At 33.3% G+C, this 22803-nt stretch overlaps 3 protein-coding genes across 7 annotated transcripts; 2 read left to right on the top strand and 1 right to left on the bottom strand.

Moving 5' to 3' along the window:
- Positions 1-305: 305 nt before the first annotated feature.
- Positions 306-5973, top strand: LOC114396834. 5 transcript variants are annotated; one of them, XM_028359022.1, is made up of 8 exons: positions 311-1149; positions 2058-2512; positions 2977-3080; positions 3233-3299; positions 3412-3487; positions 4535-4688; positions 5355-5406; positions 5664-5973. In XM_028359022.1, the coding sequence occupies exons 1-5, from the start codon at positions 408-410 to the stop codon at positions 3448-3450; spliced, it is 1407 nt and encodes a 468-aa protein (XP_028214823.1). In that variant the 5' UTR covers positions 311-407; the 3' UTR covers positions 3451-3487; positions 4535-4688; positions 5355-5406; positions 5664-5973. The 5 variants fall into 5 exon arrangements, with proteins under 5 accessions (XP_028214824.1, XP_028214825.1, XP_028214823.1 ...); XM_028359021.1 differs by lacking the exon at positions 5664-5973 and having other exon boundaries at positions 3412-3482; positions 5355-5572; XM_028359020.1 differs by lacking the exon at positions 5664-5973 and having other exon boundaries at positions 5355-5572.
- A 7347-nt stretch (positions 5974-13320) lies between these two features.
- LOC114395507 (non-specific lipid-transfer protein 1-like) lies at positions 13321-14395 on the top strand. The gene is made up of 2 exons (XM_028357301.1): positions 13321-13733; positions 14071-14395. The coding sequence occupies exons 1-2, from the start codon at positions 13390-13392 to the stop codon at positions 14078-14080; spliced, it is 354 nt and encodes a 117-aa protein (XP_028213102.1). The 5' UTR covers positions 13321-13389; the 3' UTR covers positions 14081-14395.
- Positions 14396-19048: 4653 nt separating this feature from the next.
- Positions 19049-22379, bottom strand: LOC114394996 (transcription factor RF2b-like). Its single transcript, XM_028356678.1, has 4 exons — positions 21721-22379; positions 20530-20662; positions 20064-20148; positions 19049-19931 (listed from the first exon to the last, which is right to left on the bottom strand). The coding sequence occupies exons 1-4, from the start codon at positions 22275-22277 to the stop codon at positions 19564-19566; spliced, it is 1143 nt and encodes a 380-aa protein (XP_028212479.1). The 5' UTR covers positions 22278-22379; the 3' UTR covers positions 19049-19563.
- Positions 22380-22803: the final 424 nt, after the last annotated feature.

Below are 22803 nucleotides of genomic sequence, written 5' to 3'. Positions count from 1 at the left end.
ATAAATCCTAAACTCAAGAGATGCAACTATAATTTGTTCTAAAATATAATATTTCTGATTTTATCCTTGATAATTATTCTTCATTCAATTTTTATTACCATAAATAATTATTATCTCTTTAACAAATGTCATTTATTATCACTATGTTAACAATTTATATGTAGTGTAATATTTAATTAAAAAATAAAAAGTATTTTAAGAGACCAAATTAAACGCAAAAGAGTGAGGATTTACCGTACGTTTTATTTACATCATTACTCAACAAATTTTATTGATTTTATTCGATTTTTTTTTACCATCCCTGAAATCCACACTTCTCAACATTTAAAAAACAATTTTTTATCCCCTGTTCCTCCCCAAATCCCTAATCAATGAGCGCAATTTCCCAACTTTGAAATCGGAGAAGAATGAACAGCGACATTTCCCGGTGGGTCATGGAGTTCCTCCTCCGCAGTTCCGTCCCCGATTCCCTCATCCAGAAAACCCTAACCGCCCTCCCTCTATCCCCCGCCGAACCCCGCCTCAAGAAAAACCTCCTCCTCCGCACCCTCCAAACCCTCCTCCGTAGAGCCACACTATCGGAAACCGCGCTCGACATCCTCGAAGACCTCGCCCCTGTCTCTGACGCGCAACGCCGCGCGTACTGCGCAGTCGCCGTGGAGTGCACCGTCAAGTACCTCGCTGCGTGCCCCGACGTTATCGATGGTGAGTACGCCGGCGCTGTACGGCGGATCTGGCGCGGACGCGTGGCGGCGCTGCAGGCGCGCCGGAGCGGGCTGGTCTCTGGGGAGTTGGTGCGGTGGCGCGATGAGATAGAGAACGCGCTTGGGGAGGATTCCAGGGCGGCTCGCGAGAGGCTGGCGGGGTTGAATAGTCGGAGGGACGCGATGAATGAGGTGAGGGTGTATTTGAAGGAAGCGTGGGAAATGATGGGGCCTTCGTTTTTGGAAACGGTTGCGGCAACGGAGAAGAAGAACGATGAAGGTGCCTGTGATAATGGTAGTGGTAATGGTAATGATGATGATCATGATGATGGTGCATGCATGGAGGATGTGGCAATGCATTATGAGAATCAGGAACCATTGGAAGAGAGTGTTGATGCGAATCAGGAAGTGGGTGGGTCTGACTTAACTCCTCAGAGGGATAAAGGTGGCTTTTTTATTCTTTTTATATATAATTGTGAGGGTTGATTTGTGAATTTTGGTTTTGAAATTGTTCCTTGCGAGTTATGTTTGTTTTTAGGTACTACACAGTGTAGTTGTGAGTATGTGTTTTAAGTTGTGAAGTTGTGTGATAATAATTGTGGAAGTAGTGTTGCATAATTTGCTTCCACTGTGTGTTTTTATCATGGTTTCTTTGTTTTTGCTTGCCAACATTTTTTAAATGTGTGTTGTTTATTTGAACTGTTTCCCAAATATGCGAGTATTTTCTCTAGTACCGTACAAATTATACTTTGAGGAGTGCTAGCAAGATCATACTCCCTAAGACGCTCTTTTGAATCTACTCTCTACAATTGACTGAAACTGATTGGAAATCACATTTTTTTTGTAGATCTCACTTTTTATTTAATGATTCTCTACTAATTTTGTAGCTTTGAATAATTTTAACAAATAGTAAAATGTGTGTTGCTAGTACACCCCTTATATATTAGTTAGTCTCTACGGCAAGTGCGCAAGTGTTGGTGTGTAAGGAATTAAAACAATTTCTTGTTTGATCATTTGTCTTATTAAGTATCTACTGTGATATGAATGGGCACAAGAAGTGTTTTTGTTATGTTGTTTGTTACCTTTACGGTTTTACGAGTGTTGTTATCGTCAAGTGGTACCAAGTAGTAATTTGTTTTTGCTTACTTCCGAGTCCCCACTCACTGCAGGATTTTGTCAATTAAAATTAGCTTAAACTTTAGAAAATTGTTCTGCTCTTGTTAAAATAGATCATTCATTATTTGAAATTAACTTAAATGATGAACTCCGAACACTGTTGAATAATTGCTATGCTTACAACTGTTTCACTGTTATTTACTTTTTTTTTTTAAATTATATGTGTGTCCCCAATAGCAATTCTGAAGCGGAATCCTCAGCTTAAACACAAACACTCTGCATTTCGTGCATCTCATAAGGGAAGGGGAATTAAAATATCTAGTCCGGAGGAAGTGGAGTCAACCAAACCATGGAGAAAACATGATCCTGTGCCTAGTGCTGAAGTTAAAAAAATTCGGGAATCCCTAAAATCAAGTTCTTCGGAGTTACAGGCATTGGTTAATGATCCTCTTCCCGATGCATTGCATATATCTGATGTTGTAAGATCCAAATTGGCAACTAGTGATACAAAAATTGAGCCACCGATTGAAAACCAGCATGAAGATGTAGAAGTACAGGATCCAGATGTTTGCCTGAGTATTGTACCTTTTCAGCCCAATGATGTCAATCTTGGGAAGAAGTCTTCTGTTCATTGTAGTAACATTCACCAGCCCAGCTTGATGGAACGGAACAGAAGTGCTCGTACCTTTGAGGTAATTGTGTTTATCTAGTAGCAGATTCCTTTTAATATTTAACTGTTAGCATGGGTCTGGGTTTTGATCTAAAGGATGGAAACTTGGTAAAGATAATTTTTTTCACGCGGAAAAATGCTTGTTCTCCTGGGGGAAGTTCTCCCAAAAGGATTACCATCGCCCATGGGTTTTTTATTGCAGTTGTGGTTAGAGAAGTTGTAAACATTTGCAATACAATGTGACTGGTATAGCAGCAATTGTGATTATGATGTGGAAACCACAATGGTGCAAACCACAATTTGAAACCTTGCTTCCACTTGATACAGTGGCCTATGGATTCCACACGTGGATCGACAAATGTTGATCAATCTGATGGTTAAGAGTATCTTTTTTATGGATTCTTTTTCTTGCTGTTGATACTTTGTACTTGTATATCATTTTGATTTTTGCATTGGCATATTAGTTGTTTTCCTTTTTTTTTTCAGTGGGAGGATTCAATAGACAACTCACAACAAGCAAGACAGCCAAGGAGGAGGAAAAGGAAATGGAGTTCGTTGGAAGAAGAGACACTAAGGGCTGGTGTAAAAATGTAAGCACTTGTTCTAAACTTGTTAAACCATAACTTTCCTGGAGAACTGTCATAGCTATAAGTTATAATTGCAATTGAAAGCTAATCAATTTAGTAACAGTTTTGTACATTATGATTACATGTTTTCATTCACCATACTTGTTCTTACACAGGTTTGGAGAAGGAAACTGGGCAACAATCCGAAGTTTTTACAGTAACATATTTGAAAATAGAAGTGGAGTATGCAATCTATGCCCCAAAATTCTTTGTTGTGTTGTCATGTTTATTTCTGGACTTGTACCTTTAATATAACTGATATATTTTTTTTTTTGGTATAAATTTTATCTTTAAGGTTGATCTGAAGGACAAGTGGAGAAACATGATACGGTGACACTAACGCGCTACTTTCATGTGTATATCTTGGTGAGGTATTTTTTCTTGCATTTTCCCTTTAAAATTATTTCTATTAACTTGGGTTGATATTAATATGTGCAGTTTCTATTCTTGCTTGATTCTTTCTGTATTGAGATTTATGGTTGTATTCATCAATACTGAATTGGGTCAATGTAGCATTATAATGATTGTGTTCTTTTTTTTCATATTGGATTTTCTTGTATATTGTTTCCATGAAAGACATGCTTGTATTTGTTTTGCCTAGACACTTGGTTTATAAAGGCTTGATTAACAGTGTTCTGTAATTTGGGTCTTGTGGTTTATGGTGGATTCAGTGTGTTGTATAGTTGAAGAGAATCAACTGTTTGGGACTGCTTCTTGGTGTTGGATAATGGGTGGATGGGTTTGTGTGAGAGAACAGAGAGGTGGTGAGAAGTGAGATGTGAAAGCCTAATAGGATGAGGTTTGGAGTTTCCACAGAGGAATGAGTTGTCAGATGATGCAGAATTGCTAGTGTAGACAGCACACCAGAGATGGAGACAGTGAAGAGATGCACCAGAGATGGAGACAAAAAGGGATCGCTTCTCTGTTTGACTGCAATATGCACTAACCAAATCAGGACTTGGTTTAGTTTTTTGAAAACATTTTCTTAGACAAACTCCAAAATACCTCCCCTCCCTCAAAAAGCTAACCATCCATCATCTTCAAAGCATGGTGCTTCCATCATGTCATACTTCCATGACACCACTTTCACTAAGCAGCAATGCCATGAAACTCTGACAGTGTTCTGCTCAAATTCCAATATTCCTGCCTCCATTGTTCCGGAAAATTATAAATTGGAACATATAAAGCTTGCTAAATTTGATGAAAATTATAATATTGGGAGTTGGTAAAATGCATTCTAAATTGATATCTTGTAGTTTTGTGATCATGGATGACTTAGTGTATTGAGACTTAAGAGTTTTTTGCTCTTTGCCTCTCTGATCCCTGCTTCATACTTCATAGTCAGTTGGAGGGTCAAGTTGGCCTATGCGATAAACAACATTACAGTTTTCTTATTTGCAAGATTTCTATACTTTCAGGTAATGACAATTTTGACAGCAGCTTCTCTCTATGCAATCAAGCTTTGTTAAAACACCATCCAAATCGTACAGTTAGTGAGGACCAACTGGTATCCAAGGCCCTTTCAAACACATCATTCATCCCCGTGTTTTGGTTTCAATGGCTCAGCTGAAGGTTAGATTTGACATTGCAGGTTTTGATGATGCATTTAACATAAATATATCTGAAAGTTGTGATTGTTACCTGTTTTATGTTTTAAAGTAGCTTGTAATCATTCAGTAGAGTAAGGTTTCTTGTCGTGGTGTACAACTTATAATTTTTTTTTGAAAAGGCAAAAGGTGTAAATATATCTGAAAGTTTTGTGGTTGTTACCTGTTTCATATTTTAAAATTAGCTTGCAATCATTCAGTAGAGTAAGGTTTCCTGTCATGGTGTACAGCTTATAATGAACTCCTCCATCTTAAAAGCTCAAGGTGATTTTAATTTTCTTGCTACTAATTTTGAATAAAGAAATGGAAGGACAGAAACTTCAATATTGTGGTACCATATTTATTTTTTATCTTGGTGAAAAATCAACTGTGTTTGACTTGCCACTTTACCCTATTGTAGTGCATGCAATTATCATGGCAAGCTTAGTTCTGCTTCGGCCTGCATTGATTTTCGCAGTTACTCTCTGGAGTTTTCCCATAAAAATTGCTGCATTATAATATAGATGAACAAACTGAACTTGGTAACGTTGTTCAAAATGTGATGAACAAATTGAACAAGCATTTTGACTAATTGTAGAGAAGTGTTACTAACGTGAAAATTTATACTATTAACTTGCGGTTTATATTTCAGGTTCCCCCATTATGGTATGCTCGGTACGAAAAGAAATCATGGCAATTTCGAGGTCTTAATTGTATTAGTTAACATTGAATTTCGTATGATGGTGTTTTTTGTTTCATCTGTATATTCAATTATTCCTTGATACGGCTACGAGTATGATAGCTATGTAAATTTTTAATCCAACGTATGCTTTTGTCTAGTAATTAAAGTCATAGAATTTTTCATGTTTTTGTCGTATTATCTTTTCCATGATTTGCAACTATGTATGGGTGCTTGGGCCATGAAAGTAGTCCGGTTTTCATTAACTCATTTTTTGTATAGGAGCGGTACTACATCCCATGGAAAGCGGATAAGGAAGCCTAATCCTCCCTATGTGCAGTAGCCAAATCAGTCTCTTGTGTTAGGATTAGATAAGATAGTTGTTTTATCTTTATTAGATAGGATAGTTATTTGATCTTTTATTAGATATGATAGTTATTTGTTCTTTATTAGGTAGGGTCTATATTTTTATCTTTACTAGTTATCTTTAAGTTTGTTGCTTACCAGTTTATCGTTCTAGAAATAGTATTTATTGAATGAGGCTGTAGTTCCAAGATATGCAGAAATAAAAACTCATTCCAGTTACTTATTACCAAGTGTGTATCATTTGGTATTGAGAGCTTTTTTTATCCAGATGGGGACACAAAAAGAAAAAGATAGAGCGATTAGAGAAACGTATGAGCTCATTTGAGGAAAACATGCATATCAACAAGTCTCCTTGGCATCCTTTCACATGGAAGGAGAAGCCAATCAATGGTTCTAATGGTTACAACAAAAATATACGAAGGAGAATAGTTAATCCGTAAGTATTTTTCTTTTAAAATATGATTTACAAATTAATGGCCAAAGCCGTAAGTATTTTTTTTATATTTTAAAATATGATTTATAAATTAATGATCCAAGTAATAGTCAAACCTGTGACTTTCAGGTTATTAGTACATTGCTCTAACTAATTAAGTTAATATGTCAATTATGTTATAAAATAAATAATGTTATATATAATATTAAATTTTTTAATTAATGTGCATGTAGATTTAAATAATAAATTTTGTAACAATTAATTTTAATATAATTCATATGATTTGTTAATTCGTATGTTTTTTTTAATTTATTAATAAATTAATTTTTTTAATAGTAATTGTTTTTTTTATTTATAAAAAAAACATACGAATTAGTTAATTTGTTATATCAAAATTAATTGTTACAAAATTTATTATTTAAATTTACATGTGTATTAAATATACATTAAAAAATTTATGCAAGAAAGGAGAGACAAGGGGTTGTGTTTCAATTGTGATGAATGCTATATTGTGGGGGATAAATGTAAGAAATCACATTTTTATGATTGACTTGAATGAGGAGGAAGAGAACAATGGGATAAAAGAGGAAGAAGAAAGGGTTGAAGTGTCTATCCATGCATTGAGTGGGTGGACAAATTCTCAAACCTTGAAGTTGGTTGAATGTTAGGGAAACCTGCCACTATTTTGATAGATAATGGCTCTACACATAACTTTATCAACCAAAAGAAGGCAGCCAACATCTCATTGCCTATCACCCACTCAATTCCTTTTGTTGTGCAACTGGCCAATGGAGCAAATATCAAGTGCCCAAGAATATGCGATGATGTACCCATACATATACAAGGATTTTGTTTCACCAGTACTTTGTATATGTTATTGTTGGTAGGGATAGACCTTGTTCTGGCTATCCAATGGCTAGAGTCATTGGGTCTTGTTTGTGATTGGCGGCCACTTACCATGAACTTTAACAAGGATGGATGTGACTTTGATATAATAGGGCAAAAAGATGAGATTTCGCAATTGCAATCTCTATAGACTCTTGAAGCAAAAATGCCAAAAAGCTGAGTTGCTTGTAATTAAAGTCTTAGAAAAGGGGGAAGAAGTGGAACCACCCACTAGTGGCAAAATTAAGTGCTTGTTGTAGTAATATTCTAATGTGTTTGAAGAGCCAATTGGTCTTCCACCTAGAAGACCTTTTGATCATTCTATAATAGCCAAGGAAGGAGCAACTTCGACTAATGTTCGACCTTATCGCTATGCCTTCCACCAAAAGAATGAAATAAAGCGGCAAGTCTCAGAAATGCTTAATTTGGGCATCATAACACATAACACTAGCTCATACTTGTCTCTTGTGTTGTTGGTTAGAAATAAAGACGAAAGTTGACATTTTTATACAAATTATAGAGCCTCGAATGAGGTAACAATCAAGGATTGATTCCCTATCCCAACTGTTGATAATATGCTAGATGAATTACAATCTCAGTTTTTCTTCAAGCTGGATTTGAGATTAGGCTATTGTCAGATATGAATGCAACTTGAAGATGTCCACAAGACAGCATTCCAGACTCATAATGGCCATTACGAGTATCTTGTCATGCCTTATGCAATGCACCATCTACGTTTCAAGTGGCCATGAATGCAATATTTGCACCGTATCTTAGGAAATTCATCTTAGTGTTTTTTTGATGATATATTGGTTTATAGCAATTCTTGGAAATACCATCTTCAACACCTTGAAAAGGCATTGCAACTATTAGCAAAAAATCAGTTTTATGGCAAGTGTTCAAAATGCTATTTTTGACAAATGGAGTTAGAATACCTTGGCCATTTTATAAGCCGTGAAGGGGTAAAGGTGGACCCTACCAAAGCAACAACTATAACCACATGGCCCAAGCCTAAAACAACTATTGTGTTATGTTGATTCTTGGGGTTAACATGATATTATCAGAGGTTTGTCAAGCATTATGGGACCATAGCAACACCCTTGACATCAATGTTCAAGAAGTGTAACTTTACTTGGATAGAGTCATCTTCCAAGGCTTTTGAAGAGTTAAAGACAACTATGATGTCTACACCAACATTTGTCATGTCAAATTTTCTTGACCATTCACTGTAAAAACATATGCAAGTGATATTGTGATAGGTGCGGTGCTCTCCCAAGATAAACATTCAATTGCCTTCCTAAGTAAATAAATATGAAACCCAGAAGCCAGTTGGTTTGATACAACCTCTTGCAATTCCAAATCAAGGGTGGGAGGATGTTACCATTGACTTTAGTGAGGGGTTGCCAACATCACAAGGGAAAAATGCTATCATGGTGGTGGTTGATTGGCTAAGCAAATATGACCATTTTCTCATGTTGACACTTCCTTATACAACCAATAAAGTTACAACAATGTATGTTGAAGGGATTGTTAAACTACATGGGATGTCATCATCCATTGTAAGTGATTGGGATACCATCTTCATGTCATTGTTTTGGAAAGAATACTTTAAGTTGCAAGGAACCCAATTAAGGACCGATACAACGTATCACCCTCAAACCAATGGACAAATGAAAGTAGTGAATTAATGTCTATAGTCATACCTTCGATGCTTCATCAATCAACACCTAAGATTGTGGGCAAAGTTTTTGCCATGGGATGAGTTTTGGTATAATACCAACTACCATGAATCCACAAAGTACACTCCATTCGAGATAGTATATGGGTGATTACCTCCTAAGCTCATTTGATACAACTTTGGAAAGGCGGAGGTGAATGAAGTTGAGTGAACTGATGGAACATGATCAGGTTCTGTACAAACTCAATGAACGGCTAGAGTTAGCCAAGTCTCCCATGAAGCAATGAGTTGATGCTTATTATTGTGATGTGGAGTTTTAGGTTAGACAATGGGTTTATTTGAAACTTCATCAATTTTGACAATCAACCATGTTCAAGCGTGCATGTCAAAAACTGGCCAACCGATATTTTGGCCACTATAAGATCCTAGAGATGGTGGGGAAGGTAGCCTATTGCCTAGCCTTGTCGGAAGGAACCCATGTGCACCTTGTGTTTCATTGTTGAAGGCAATGGTTGGTTCAGCTGATAATCCTATGTAAGGGTGTTTGCGACTTAGTTTAGTTTGATTTTTCATTGAAAAGTTATATGAACCAAACTTAAAAAAGCATATGCGGTTTGGTTTGGTTCGATTTTCATTTAAAATAAAATCCAAACCAATATTTTGCAATTTGGGTTAGTTCGGTTTTTGCAATTTTTACTAAAATATTATTTTTAAAATTTATATACTTTCTTTTTATATTTTAAATAGAATTACATTAAAAAATTGTTGATAACAATCTATGAAACTTATTAATATGATAAACCTTCTACATTAGAAATTTGCAAAATTTCATTTATTTTAAACTAAATATATCTTTAAAAAGTTATATGAAAAAAATAATATGCATTGTATAAGTTTGGCATACATAACATTATAAAATATTGTGAAACTCAAGTGGTATATATATAAAATGCATAACACTAAAGTAATATAAGTGTTAGTACAACACATACTGCAAACCGAACTGAATAAATCGATTTCAGAAAAAAAAATCATAAAAAAAAAATTGGCTTGATTCAGTTTTTGGATCGATTTGAATTTGAATACCTCTAATTACAAGGGTATTGACCCTTCTATAGATGACCAGGGACAAACGGAAGTGCAACCTGAGCAGATATTGAAGTTTAGATGGATGCAGAAAGGATTGTGGACAGTAGAAGAGGCCTTGGTTCGTTGGAAAGGGCCTGATAGTGAGGAAGCTATACTTGGGAAAGAGTAGAAGAGCTCCGAAACCAATTTCCAGCTTTGATCCTTGAGGACAAGGATCCTGTCCAACAGGGAAGCAATGATATTAGCCCAGGGAAAGCGGATAAGGAAACCTAATCCTCGCTATGTGCAGTAGCCAAATCAGTCTCTTGTGTTAGATTAGATAAGATAGTTGTTTTATCAATATTAGATAGGATAGTTATTTGTTCTTTATTAGATAGGGTCTTTACTTTACCTTTGCTAGTTATCTTTAAGTTTGTGGCTCTTATCAGTTTATCTTTCTAGCAATAGTATTAATACAATGAGGCTGTAATTCCAGGATATGCAGGAATAAAAACTCATTCCAGTTACTTATTTTCAAGTGTCTATCAAGCGGGTTGGACCAATTTATGCAACTGGACTGGTAAATTATATAGATAATTTTTCACTTGCAAATATTTGTGATTTATAATTATAATTAGCAAGTCATCGTGTTTCTAAATGTGAGAAATATAATTTTTAAAAGTGTTTTAAAAAATATTTATTGACAATAAAAAACAAGCAAATAAAAATGTAAACATTTAAAGTTTTCAAGTTTGAAGAATCTTAAAATTAATTTAATTAATAAAATATTGGTGTAATAGTGATTTATAAACATATTATATTTATTTTGATGAAAGAAATTTAAGTATTAATTAAAATGAGTTTATTTTCCATGAATTTTCGGTATAAAAGATTTTCATATTATTAATTAATTAAAATTTAATTCATGTATGATATTATTATAAAAGTCAATAAATAATATATGATAATTTTGGATTAGACTACGATTAGTACATATAATTTTTTTTAAAATAAATAGACAAGGAAATAAAAAAATTATTCGAATCAATAACTAATTAAAGAAAAATATTAATATGAATTTTTTTTATAATACTCATGAACCATGATTCGATTTTAATATAGTCTTGAATCTTTTTCTTGATGTCTTTAGAATTAATGAAAAAACACTTTAAATCATTCATGAGGAAATGTGCATCCACCCTTGTGCAGCTATTCTGCCAAGGTATCCACTTTTCTATTTGCAGGTAAAAGAAATGCATAAGGATTGAAGAGTTGCATTCTAGTGCACTAAGGATAATTAAGGAAAGCTTACATACTGGCAAATATGTTATTTAGTGATTCTTTATAATTTAGCCCAAAATTGCTCACTGAAAATATGTTACGTTACACATACACTTTCTCTTTTTGAGGAGTGTTAATACATTTTTTATTATTATAAGTAAACAGAAAGAACAAACTTTTCCCTAGGGAAGAAACACGTCCCTAGAGCATCAGCCAAAAGAAAAGAGCTAACAAAAGGAGGACAAAATTAAAGTCCCAAGCAATAAAAGTATGCATTGAAGCGTTGATGAAGTCCCAAGCACACATATTTCCTTCTCTGAACGTTATTTATACATTAATTTCTTTAACACACTCTAATATATTATATATACTAATAATTAAAATTTGTTAGAAACTAAAAAATCATGATCAAGTAGAAAGCATGATACTCATTAAATAAGAACCAACACAACTATTAATGTCAGCATATTATTTTTTTTCTCTTTATCAACTTTTATCCTCTGAATATGGAGTCCAGAACATATACAAATGTTGTAATATTGCAACCTACAATATCCCATTTCTAGTTGGTTGCTTCCACGGAAAACAAGAGTAAATGACAAAATAAGCTAGATCGGTATAACATCCTAAATCAGCTTGAGGTGAATTAAACGATCTTCAAACAAATTAGAAACTTTCATCATGAGCCAAAAAATCATCATATGTGAAAACCTTATACATCATAATAGTTAATCAATCCCTGCCTTATCTTTTATATATCAAAACTTCCCTCTAACCTCGTTTTCATCCTATAGATAGCTCAACCCATAGACTATATATCTTTTTCTTTTTGTAGCTAGGCACCCCTAGACTATCATGCAAGTGTATGATCATTCTGTTTTATCACGTGCAGTCCTTAACAATAGTTTCTTTCCAACGTTAAGATGATAGCAAAAGCACTAAAAATGCCAGATAAGAAAATTGATGCCATAATGGAGCTCAACCAGTCGTCAAAGAAACCTCATCTCCAACACATCAACATATCAAAATCAACCGATACTAACAATTGAATTTAAAGTTTTATAAAATTCCACACAATTAAAAAGAATAAAAAGATACATTAATTAACAATGTAAAGGTTTTTATTTTTCGTTATCATTCAATTATAAATTAAATAATTATGTAGGATAAATTTGATAACAATTATTTTAAAACTTATATTAAGGATGACGATAACTTTTTAATTGAAAATGTATGCATATAAAACTCATTAAAAATTTAATTAATAATTTATTATTTTATTTTATTTTTACATGCAAATTTTTTATTGGTTGGAATAAGTAAAATTTAAAATAAAAAATCATTTTATAGGTTTTTAACATTTAAAGTATACACAAGTCCAAATCAAATACATTATAATATTTAGGTTTAAGTTTTAGCAAATTAAATATAACAATGTATATTATTAGTAATAAAAAAGAAAATAATAAATTAATATAATTTGACTAAATTATATGTTTTATAGATAAAAATTAATAATAATTGGTAAAACAATTTATACCTATGTGTAATCCATATTAAATATATGATTTTATTTATTTAAAAAAGAAAAGAGAAAAGCATCGAAAAGAATCAGTTCAAATCAATTTTCTGCATTGGTTTTTAATTGATTCTTCATAGCTGGTTCACACCGATTTTCTGTGCTGATTTTTGATTGGCTTTTCACTAGTTCACACCAATTTTAAAAATTGCCACACTTTTTAGAATCAATGAATCAATCATCAAACTAGTTCTCAATCATACCAATCGAATCAACCTAGCACACTCCAATTAATTAAACTATGCTAACAACTATTAAGGTGAATGGCTCTCGATTATTTGAGGTTAACACAATATTAATATTAACAAGACGAGCATACGCGTACAACATACTTTGTCTCTTGGCCATGTAACATACATTAATTCTAATAATATAATTTGACACAAGTAATAATATGCTGAATTTAAAAAAACATATAGTAACCCTATCCCTAGCTATGCTCGATCTAATACTTTTCAAAACTCTTCAACATACGCAACTTCAACTTCTTTGAAGTTTCATGAGATATTTTCTTTTTTTAATTTCTTCACAATGAAATCATCACACTCAAACAACAAATCTTTGGCTTTATCCCAAAATTTCTCGCAGCCTTTAGTCGCTGCCAAAATTCTCCACTCTATATAATACAAACCCTCATCATAACCATTCCCACAAAGCCATACACAGTAAAACAAAGCTATTAATTACTTACCAAAAGAGACCCTCTTTTAAGAAAACAATGGCAGTGAATAAGGTAACATTGGTTGCTTCAGTGATGGCTTGCATGCTCATAACATGCTCTTATGCTGAATCAACCTTGTCATGTGACCAAATCACTATATGGCTCACTCCATGCATACCTTATGGAGTGTTAGGAGGGAACGTGTCATCCTTGTGCTGCCAAGGTGTTTACTCTCTCAATGCTGCATATAAGAGTGCTGAGGATCGAAGAGGTGCATGCCAATGCATTAAGGATAGGGCGGCATGCATTCCTGGCATTGACTACACGCGTGTCAATCAAGTTGGTCCAAGATGTGGCTCTAAGTGTCCCTTCAAAGTGTACCCTTCCACTAACTGCTCAGCGTAAGTACCCTTAACCATTTTTTTTTTCATTTGGTGGGTTTTTTTTATTTTAATTTGTCATAAGAGGAATGTTAATAACACTTTATTTTTATACTTTTTTTAGGATTGATTAAAATTTATTGAAAATAACTTTTTTAATAGGTGTCAATTATATATCTCTTTTAATTTAGAAGTGAGATAAAAAAAAAAGATATTTTCAAATAAATTTCAATTGATCACTATGAATAAAAAAAGTGTTAAAAAGTATGATTATCATTCCTCTTAGCCTAAAATTGATCACTGGAAATATTTGCCATTATTTACACTAGTTTTTATGGATTTTGATGTGATTGTGCAGGGTGCCGTAAGCATTCAGCAAAGGGGGTGCAATATCAAGTCTATGGGTCACTAGTACTAGTAGTGGTGTGGAAAGATTAATTATACTATGAGAAGTGAAGAAATATTATACTTAATTAGAAGGAAATAAAGTGTATGGATTGTGTGTTACGATCCAACGATCGAAAGCCTTGAAGTATATCAACAATAAAAGATATCCCTTCAATTAATTTATCATTTTCTCTGCAAGGCTGTAGTGATATATGAAAGTGAAGTATGAACATCTAATGAGTATAAATGCAAAAAATATATAATTAAGCGTATGTATACACAATTTTTTTAATTGACTTTCGTCTTAAAGTTTCATTTTTTCAATTAATTATTTTTTTATCTAGTTTTCTGCTCCTGCGGCACAGCATTAAGCACGTGACAACATAATATAGACTCCCAAAGTTGGATATGATCATCACGATGCTATAATTCACTATAGTCAGTTCTGATAGCTGAATGTTCACCATATTAATTAAGAGGCCAACAGAGAGGAACAAATCAAGAAACTAAAATAATATTGGTAACACTAGATATTGACAGTGGAAAGTCATTTGTTTTCTCCTTACTACAGAGAATAGATGGATCACTTGAAAGTGAAAGTCCGTAGTTTAACATATAGCTAGCATTGATCTCCTTGTGAATTAATATATATATATATATATATATATATATATATATATATATATATATATATATATATATATATATATGTATGTATATGTATATATAAACAACAATGTTTGACATCTTAACTTGTTAATTATGTTCAATGTCTTGTGTGTGTGTTTTTTAAATAGCGACAACAAGATTTAATTTTAAGACCTTGTGTAAACTATCTAAATTTTTTACTATTAGGCAGATTCTAATATATCTCCGATGTCTTGTGTTAAAGTATATACTTTTATAACGACTTCGGATAGGAATAACGTGGGTTCAGAACCTAAAAGTATAATAATTAATAAATATGAAGACTATATGCGATTTTCAATGTTTGCTCATGTTGAGTTAAGCTGCATTTTGAACTATTAATTTATTTTACAAAAATTATTAAAAACTGCAAAAAGAATTAGTGGATTATAATTCAACAAAACAAATTAATCCAAATTTTAATTTTATGTGCTTGTCCAATATTGAATTAATTTAGAAGTGACTATTTATATTTATTTAATTTCTTTTGCTGAGAATGTATATAAATTTTAGGGTTTAGGTTTCTGCATTCCAAAATGAAAATTGATCGATCTGGTTCCTTGGAGATCTCTAAATAGGTGAAAAATTACATAGAACTAGACACATAACCTTTTTGTAGGTTACATATATAGTAAAGGCAATACTTATGCAAATAAACTCATTTCTCGTGAAACTAATTTATAGGGATTTTTTTGGTGGAACCACTTCCCCAATTTCATTAGCTAGTGAGGAATTTAATTGAAAGAAGCTTGGTCTCCCTAGCATTAATTCAGATTGCTATATATTTTTCTCATCATTGATTTCAGCCATATATATCCCCCATGCTTTTGTATCTTCTTGTTGTTAATGTATTTGTGGTGTGTCACAGATGATTGGTAAAACGCTCTGTTGCCAACCTAGTTGAAAATTAGTGTTATCATCATATGTAGGTAATAATTTTTTATCCTTTTAAGTTCAAAATAGTAATATATATATATATATATATATATATATATATATATATATATATATATATATATATATTAATTCAAAATCATTTTTTATCTCATTTATATAAATTAAAATTAACATAATATAAATATTTTAAAATATATTATTTGATTACTTTTTATTATTATTCAATTTTAACAAAATTTAATACAAACGATCTTAATAATATATAAATATAATTAAACAATTAGATTAATAAAAAAAATATTTTATATCAAATTATAAAAATAATATAATAATTATTAAAATTACATCGATATAATTTAATTTTTATATATATACTAACACACTTACTCACCTAATAATTTTCAGTTGGAGTATGTTAGTTATTTACACTAAAATATTTGAATTAAAACCTCAATCATTTCTTCTTTTATAATTAATTCATCATGATAAGGATACAATAGTAATTCAGTGTTTAACTTTTTAAAAATTCATAATAGTGCTCATGAGTCATTCCTCTCTCCTCTCTTTTCTCTTCTCTCTTCTCTCATGGTAAATCATTGTTCATAAACAAGGAACCACTGTGCACCACCATGGTTGACTGAAACCAGCCCCACTCACAACTAAAAAACCACCGTGCATCACCATCGACAACACCTCCATGCCCTTTGTGAACCATGATCCACTATCGTCTATCACTCAATCCCTACATACGTCTAACAAATAACTACTTCACCAATACAATCCGTAGCTATAAAAATGTTACACAACAGACCCATACAAGCTTATTCCTGCACCATAAGGCTAATTCTACACAAGTGCATAAAATTTTGTAGAAAAAACTACTCCTCTAACTTATCAGTTTAGGGAGGTCTGGATTCCCCCACCTGCAGACCAAAATCATCTAGCAAACACATACAACCACTTTGTAACAGCTTTTCAATTTCGCACGGATCTTGTAATTTGTTAGGTTAACTTTTTTGTTAGTTTTAATTCATTTGAAACCTATAAAAATAATAAACCAAAATTTGAATTATGAGCAAAGATCTACCAACGTGAAAAAAGAGAGGGGAGAGGAGAGGGAAACAAGTAATTATGAGTTGAGCAGGGAGCATTACTGCATTACTATGAATTTTTTAATTTCTTTTAAAAAGTTGAACGCTAAATTATTATAATATCCCTGTAATGAATTAATTAATTATATATATATATATATATATATATATATATATATATATATATATAAGGAATGAGTGGGTTTTTATTCCAAATATTTTGGTGCAGATGTTAATACTCCAACTCAAAATTCGGTTAGTATGTTTGCTAAAAAAATATCATACTTTATCCTATGTAATTGATAAGACATGCTAAAAAATATCAACAAAATAAAATATCACATGCAATGACATCGACAATTTTTGGAAGTTGTGGGGGGGATATTTATGTTAAATTGGAGGTGTCGTTGCTAAAAAAATCAGATGCAATTGATAAGATGATTAATGTTTTGTTTCCACCAGACGTGCATCAGGACTCTACACGACTGTAATCAATCAGTATAAAAAAGTCTGTACCAAACTCCAAAGATGGAAAAACATCAGAAAAAGGCAGCAAAATTCAACAGTGACGTGTGGAAAAAATCATCAAATCATTTTTGTAGCGACTTGCTTCTGTTTTTGACTCGTGAAAAGGGATCACAACACTTAGCAGAGTCCACATTGTGCGTGGAAGACTTCTTCCAAACCCTAACTAAAAATAAAAATCTCACATTCTCGCGGGATTTGCGCATCAATTATATGATGACTTTTCTTTTTTATCAATTGAATTACCAGTAAGTATATAATTTCAAAATATCTTCTATAAAAAGTATTAAAATAATCTTATTAGAAGGATAGTAAGACGTAAATGTCGCTATTTAAATAATCTGATTAGGCTCTTGACTTTTCCTGTTAAATAATTGTGATTTTGCAGTTTGCGGTACAATAATTAAGGATGATAAAACATGTTGAACTAATTGGATCAACCTGTTTAATCTTTTATTTCTTCGGGATGAGTTGAGACTTTCAACCTACAAAATTATTTTGATCTGTCCTATCTAACCTTCAAAGGAAGCGGGTTAGGAATGGCTCAGGCCGGATTAACACACTAATTCACTTTTTTAGATTTATTGTGTTGATTGTGGCGAATCTAGAAATTGAAGTCGGTAGGGACAATTTATTTATAATAATAATAATAATAATTTTAAATTATGTTTGCAGACACAATTCAGGTTTTGTTGTGATTCTTGACATTGTGAGAAATAACGAAAAAAAATGGTTGATATTGTTATGGGATTGTAGCAAGTCGAAAAACGTTTTTGTTGTGACCGTATTTGCATATCACAATTTAAAATCATGATTATCATGCATATGAAAATAATACATGAAATGGAATAGAATAAAACTTGCAGTTGAATAAACCGTAAAAATACCAAATGAGCGTAACATGAGATGGAATGAAATGTCTCCCTCTCAAATCCAACATAGGTCCTCCTACGTATGCTAATACTATTTTATGATTTCTTATCGTATTTAAATTTTATCAAAAATGTTTTAGATAATAGATAATACTTGTATAATATGTTAAGATTCTTTTATTTTTTTTAAATTATTTTAAATGAATTTACCCATCTACTCCGCAATTCTTTTTCTTGACAAGATAAACCATCTCAAAACGATATTATTAGTTAAAAAATATACACCCATTTCACTAAGATGGGTCATTCCCCCTCTCAGTCCTTTTTTATGGGCCAATTAATAAAAAGCCCATCACCTAAGATTTTTATTTTGTCAAGACCCTCAATTTTTCAGTTGAGGGTAGAAAAGGACTCCAACATTCTAGGTAAATTTCACTCCAGCTCGCAGTTCACTTCCACTACAATTAATACAGTAGTGTCTTGGTCACCCAAGATAAGACAGCTGCTAAAAACACAAATATGCCTTTATCTTTTCAGAGTTTTGGGACCGACCAAGCAGAGATTTGAATATTAATGTTATAAGACAAAAAGTAGAGTAGAAAAGAGTAAAAAGGTTGGGGGAGAGACAGAGAGCACGACGAGGACGGGCTATTGTCGTTCTTATATCCCCAAAACTTACGACAAAGGACATAGCAGCTGTTAGCAAAGCCAAAATCATAATTGTGTGGTGGAGAACATTTCGAACCTTATCTCCAAATTCATGATTGATGCAGTCCCCCACTAGAGTTATAAAAATGCTAGCTATTCATAAATACCTAATCCGAGAAGCGTAATAATACAAGTCTAGTCCCTATAACTCTTTTATTGTACACAACTATTATGATGAATAAATCTAAAATTACAATAAGACATTTTATGTAAGGAACTGAACCGAGTTCATCTTACACATCTTTTCCTTGTTTTTGATAATCTTACAAATCCTTGAAATGGAACACAACAACAAATCACGGTTTACAAGTTACCACGTAAAATGATGCTACAAATGACTGGAGAGGGAATGATGAAGATTCCCCCACATAAGATACCATGAGAATGACCTTTCATTCTTGGTGATCTAAAACCCACAAACACCAAAATGCCACACTTCACAAGATGACTGCGTGCGTGCGTCAACTTTTGTGACAAAACCCCCAAGGGCGATGCTTCCCCTTTTTGGGGAGCATCCCTAAGAATAAACAATTAATGATAATTAATCCTTAATCTGGAAGGAATAATTTAATTAAACAGAGCACCTTCATTAGATGACTACATGTCAACACTATATAGACAATTTGAAGAGAAGGGAAGGATGCCACGGACAAGTCAGCAGGTCAAGCAAATTTAGGTCAAATTTCAAAATGTTGTGCTACTCTCATTTGCAGATATTGAGGGGCCTTCAGACTTCACCACGGGTGTTCCTTTGCTGCTAATGTCAAGTCCCTGCAGACGACCAAGCTGGTCGTTTTGCAATATATCTGACATTTGGTGAGAATTTGTTTGTTGCAGCTGATGAGTCGGCACAGTGGAATGGGAGTGGCCAAATGGTGGCAATTGCATGTTCTGGTGCCCAGAAGGACCTGAATGTGGTGGGATTGAAAAGAAATTTGACCCTGCATATGGCATCTGGTGCATTCCCAGGTTAAAAGACTCAGATTGGTTCAATGCCTCTCCGGTAGCAATCTTAAGCCTCTCAACCTCCTTCATCAATGCATCATTAAGAACTACAACAGATCATAGGTAAATTTCGATATAATTAATCAACCTTAACAAATAATTTTAAAAAGTATAAAACAATGTAATTATGCATGCATGCTAATGTATCAAAAGAAAGTGATTGACTTAATAACAGTTACCATCACGGAGCTGTGCCTGTTGCTCCATGGCTTGTAGACGGAGCTTAAGCTCGGTATTTTCAGAACTCAGACCAGTTGTATCCCTCTATAAAATATCAAGAAATGGTATATTATAAGTCATATTCCTATTCAGCCACAAGTTTATGCATAACAACTTGAGTCAACTAAAGGTGAAGTTCAATGAAAAACCAGCAAGTGTACAAGGAATTACCAAGCTAATTTGTAAAATTAAATCACAAACCTATAAGATAAAGATTTCTGTACAATAAAACAGAGGAATTTGTGAAGAAAAATAAAAAAGAAGACTGCATCTAATTACCTAAATGTGATATTTTTGTCACTAAAATAATACCAAGAAAGATATATCTCATGCTATAATTTAAGTGCATCGTTTCAGCAGCTGGTGAGAAGATATGCTTACACAAGGTCAAAGAAATATCGCTTTTAGATACAAGTCAACACAAACCTGGTACAGTGTAAGTTGGGCAGAAAGTGTTGTTGCTTCAGTCTGAAGGGTCTGGACTTTGCGCTCAAGTTCTTGTATATAGCGTGCCTTTCTTTCTTTTGAACGTGCGGCAGATTGCCGATTAGCCAGTATTCTATACAAAACAACAATACTTGTTGAGAATAACAATTAAAAAAAAAATCCATCCCAACTACTAAATTACAGGTACTGCAAATTAGTAAATAAAACTAGATAGCATTGTCTCTGGCTGTCTGGCATAACCCTCACTCTCACATTTGCAAACTTTCATTGCCATTTTAAAAGCTCAAACATTCAACTAGCATACATAGCTATTTTATTACCATCCCACAGCAGTTCTAGATATAGATCGAAAGATCTATATCAAAACAATATACACTTTAAAGGAAAGAAGATTCTTCACGGTGTCTCTACATATTCAGAAATTACGATGAATCACGTTAATGACAGTAGATTTAAAATAATTTACAGAAAAAAAAGAAAGTTCTTAATGATGGATGATTTTAAAAAACAACCAGCAATTGCAACAATATTGCAGTTTTGAAATTCTCCAGACTGATCATGCAACCTCTAATGGCACCACATCAATCATATTTTCCTACAATAGTCCCCAATTTCGTAGTTCAATGCAACTGAAGTGTCAAACTCTTTGTCTATTCAGAAATCAATCATTTTCCACCTCTCAGTCATTTAAATCATATCCCATTACAAAATACCAAGGCAGGATTTTTCCGCAGCAACCAACTTTATACAATTGAATGATCATGTAGTGTGTGTGTGTGAATCTAAACGTGCGCTAAGTTATGGAAACAAGCTACTATCAAAATATCAACGTCAAACATAAGATTCCCAAATCAATGTCAACTGAGTCCAAATCAGTCTTACATCAACTAATTACATTGACAAGCCAACCTTCAATTTTCATTGTTTTAATAGGAAATTAAATAATCAAAGAATATATATATAAATAAATACCAATTTTTAACTTCCATGGAGCAATGCGAAATTCTAAGAACTCAGACAGAAAAAAATTAATTAATTAATTATGAAAACACTGTAGAGAGAAATTTACGTGACATCAACTTTAAACCATCGCATTCGGATTCTGAAACCAAAATCAAAGAACGAAAACAAATTCAGAAAGAAATTGAAGTGAAGGATGATAGAAGAGACCTTTTGGCACGCTTTGGATCAATGTTCCAAAGCTCTGCGAGCTTATCAGGAGGCATGGCTTTCTTCGCATCCATGATCTCTCCGAACATGCTCGTCGACGTGGAACCGTCGACGGAGCTACTGTGCCGGTGTCTCGGCCGCGCAGCGGCGGTGCTCGGACTCTTCTCGCCGTCGTTGTAGCAGCTGCTGCCGGCGCCATTTCCATAACCGCTCTGATCCGATCCGTTTCCGCCGCGGCCAGCCCCGAGCTTCTCGACGTCAATGTAGGTGGAGAACAGGTCGTCCTCGGATCCGATCTCCTCGAAGCTCGCCGTCGAGGATCCGCCGTTGAACGGATCCGACGGCGACAAGTCAATCATGTCATCCGGCAGCCGGAAGCTGACCTCCGAGTGCGCCCTCCGGTGGTGCGAGTGCGACTCGCCGGAGCCGGCGACGGGAGCGGCGGAGGGACCGTTGCCGCCGGCGGCGGGGATGAAGAAGGAGGAAGATGGCGTTGCCGACATTGCATTGGGATTAGGGTTAGGGTTTGAACGTGGATCTTGCGTCTGTGTGGCCATTGTCTTCTGTGTGTTCTTTCCGATCGATGCTCTGTTTGTAAAACAAAAACGCGCAATCTTTCTATCCCTCTCTCTCTCGTCTTTCTTCTTCCTCACGTTGCAAGCAAGTAAAATATTAAGAATTCTTTAAAAAAAAGTATTATTTAATACTATTGTTTATAAAAAAAATAACAACAATTTCTTTTTTTTTTCTTTTATCATGTACTACTATTTTGCAGATTTTTTTTTCTTCCAAAATTTCTTCAAGAAAGTCCTAATGTGCTTATGGCATTGTTAATTAGTCAAGAAATTAAAAATGAAGAATATTGACTAAAAAGTAAATTATTTAAGATATCAAGAATTTAACAAACATTTATTATTTACTTTTTAATATTATTAATCAGTATTTTGTATATACCAATGTTTTTTATTTATATAATATTTAAAATGGTTTGATTTTCTTACATTGTTAATGCTTAACTAATTAAAAAATATTATAGAATAATTTATTAAGTGGTTATTACAAAATTAATGAATTTATCAACTA

This window comes from Glycine soja, chromosome 18 (assembly GCF_004193775.1).
Source record: "Glycine soja cultivar W05 chromosome 18, ASM419377v2, whole genome shotgun sequence".
Classification (NCBI taxonomy): domain Eukaryota; kingdom Viridiplantae; phylum Streptophyta; class Magnoliopsida; order Fabales; family Fabaceae; genus Glycine; species Glycine soja.
This window is presented reverse-complemented; position numbering and strand designations above follow the sequence as displayed.

Excerpts from the sequence above, each read along its gene's own strand:
- LOC114396834 (XM_028359022.1), top strand. The coding sequence starts at position 408 with ATGAACAGCGACATTTCCCGGTGGGTCATGGAGTTCCTCCTCCGCAGT. Across the intron at positions 2,513-2,976 it reads GAAGTGCTCGTACCTTTGAG|TGGGAGGATTCAATAGACAA; the intron begins GTAATTGTGTTT and ends TTTTTTTTTCAG. Across the intron at positions 3,300-3,411 it reads TATTTGAAAATAGAAGTGGA|GTTGATCTGAAGGACAAGTG; the intron begins GTATGCAATCTA and ends TTTATCTTTAAG.
- LOC114395507 (XM_028357301.1), top strand. The coding sequence starts at position 13,390 with ATGGCAGTGAATAAGGTAACATTGGTTGCTTCAGTGATGGCTTGCATG.
- LOC114394996 (XM_028356678.1), bottom strand. The coding sequence starts at position 22,277 with ATGGCCACACAGACGCAAGATCCACGTTCAAACCCTAACCCTAATCCC. Across the intron at positions 20,149-20,529 it reads CCCAACTTACACTGTACCAG|AGGGATACAACTGGTCTGAG; the intron begins GTTTGTGTTGAC and ends GATATTTTATAG. Across the intron at positions 19,932-20,063 it reads ACAGGCACAGCTCCGTGATG|TTCTTAATGATGCATTGATG; the intron begins GTAACTGTTATT and ends GATCTGTTGTAG.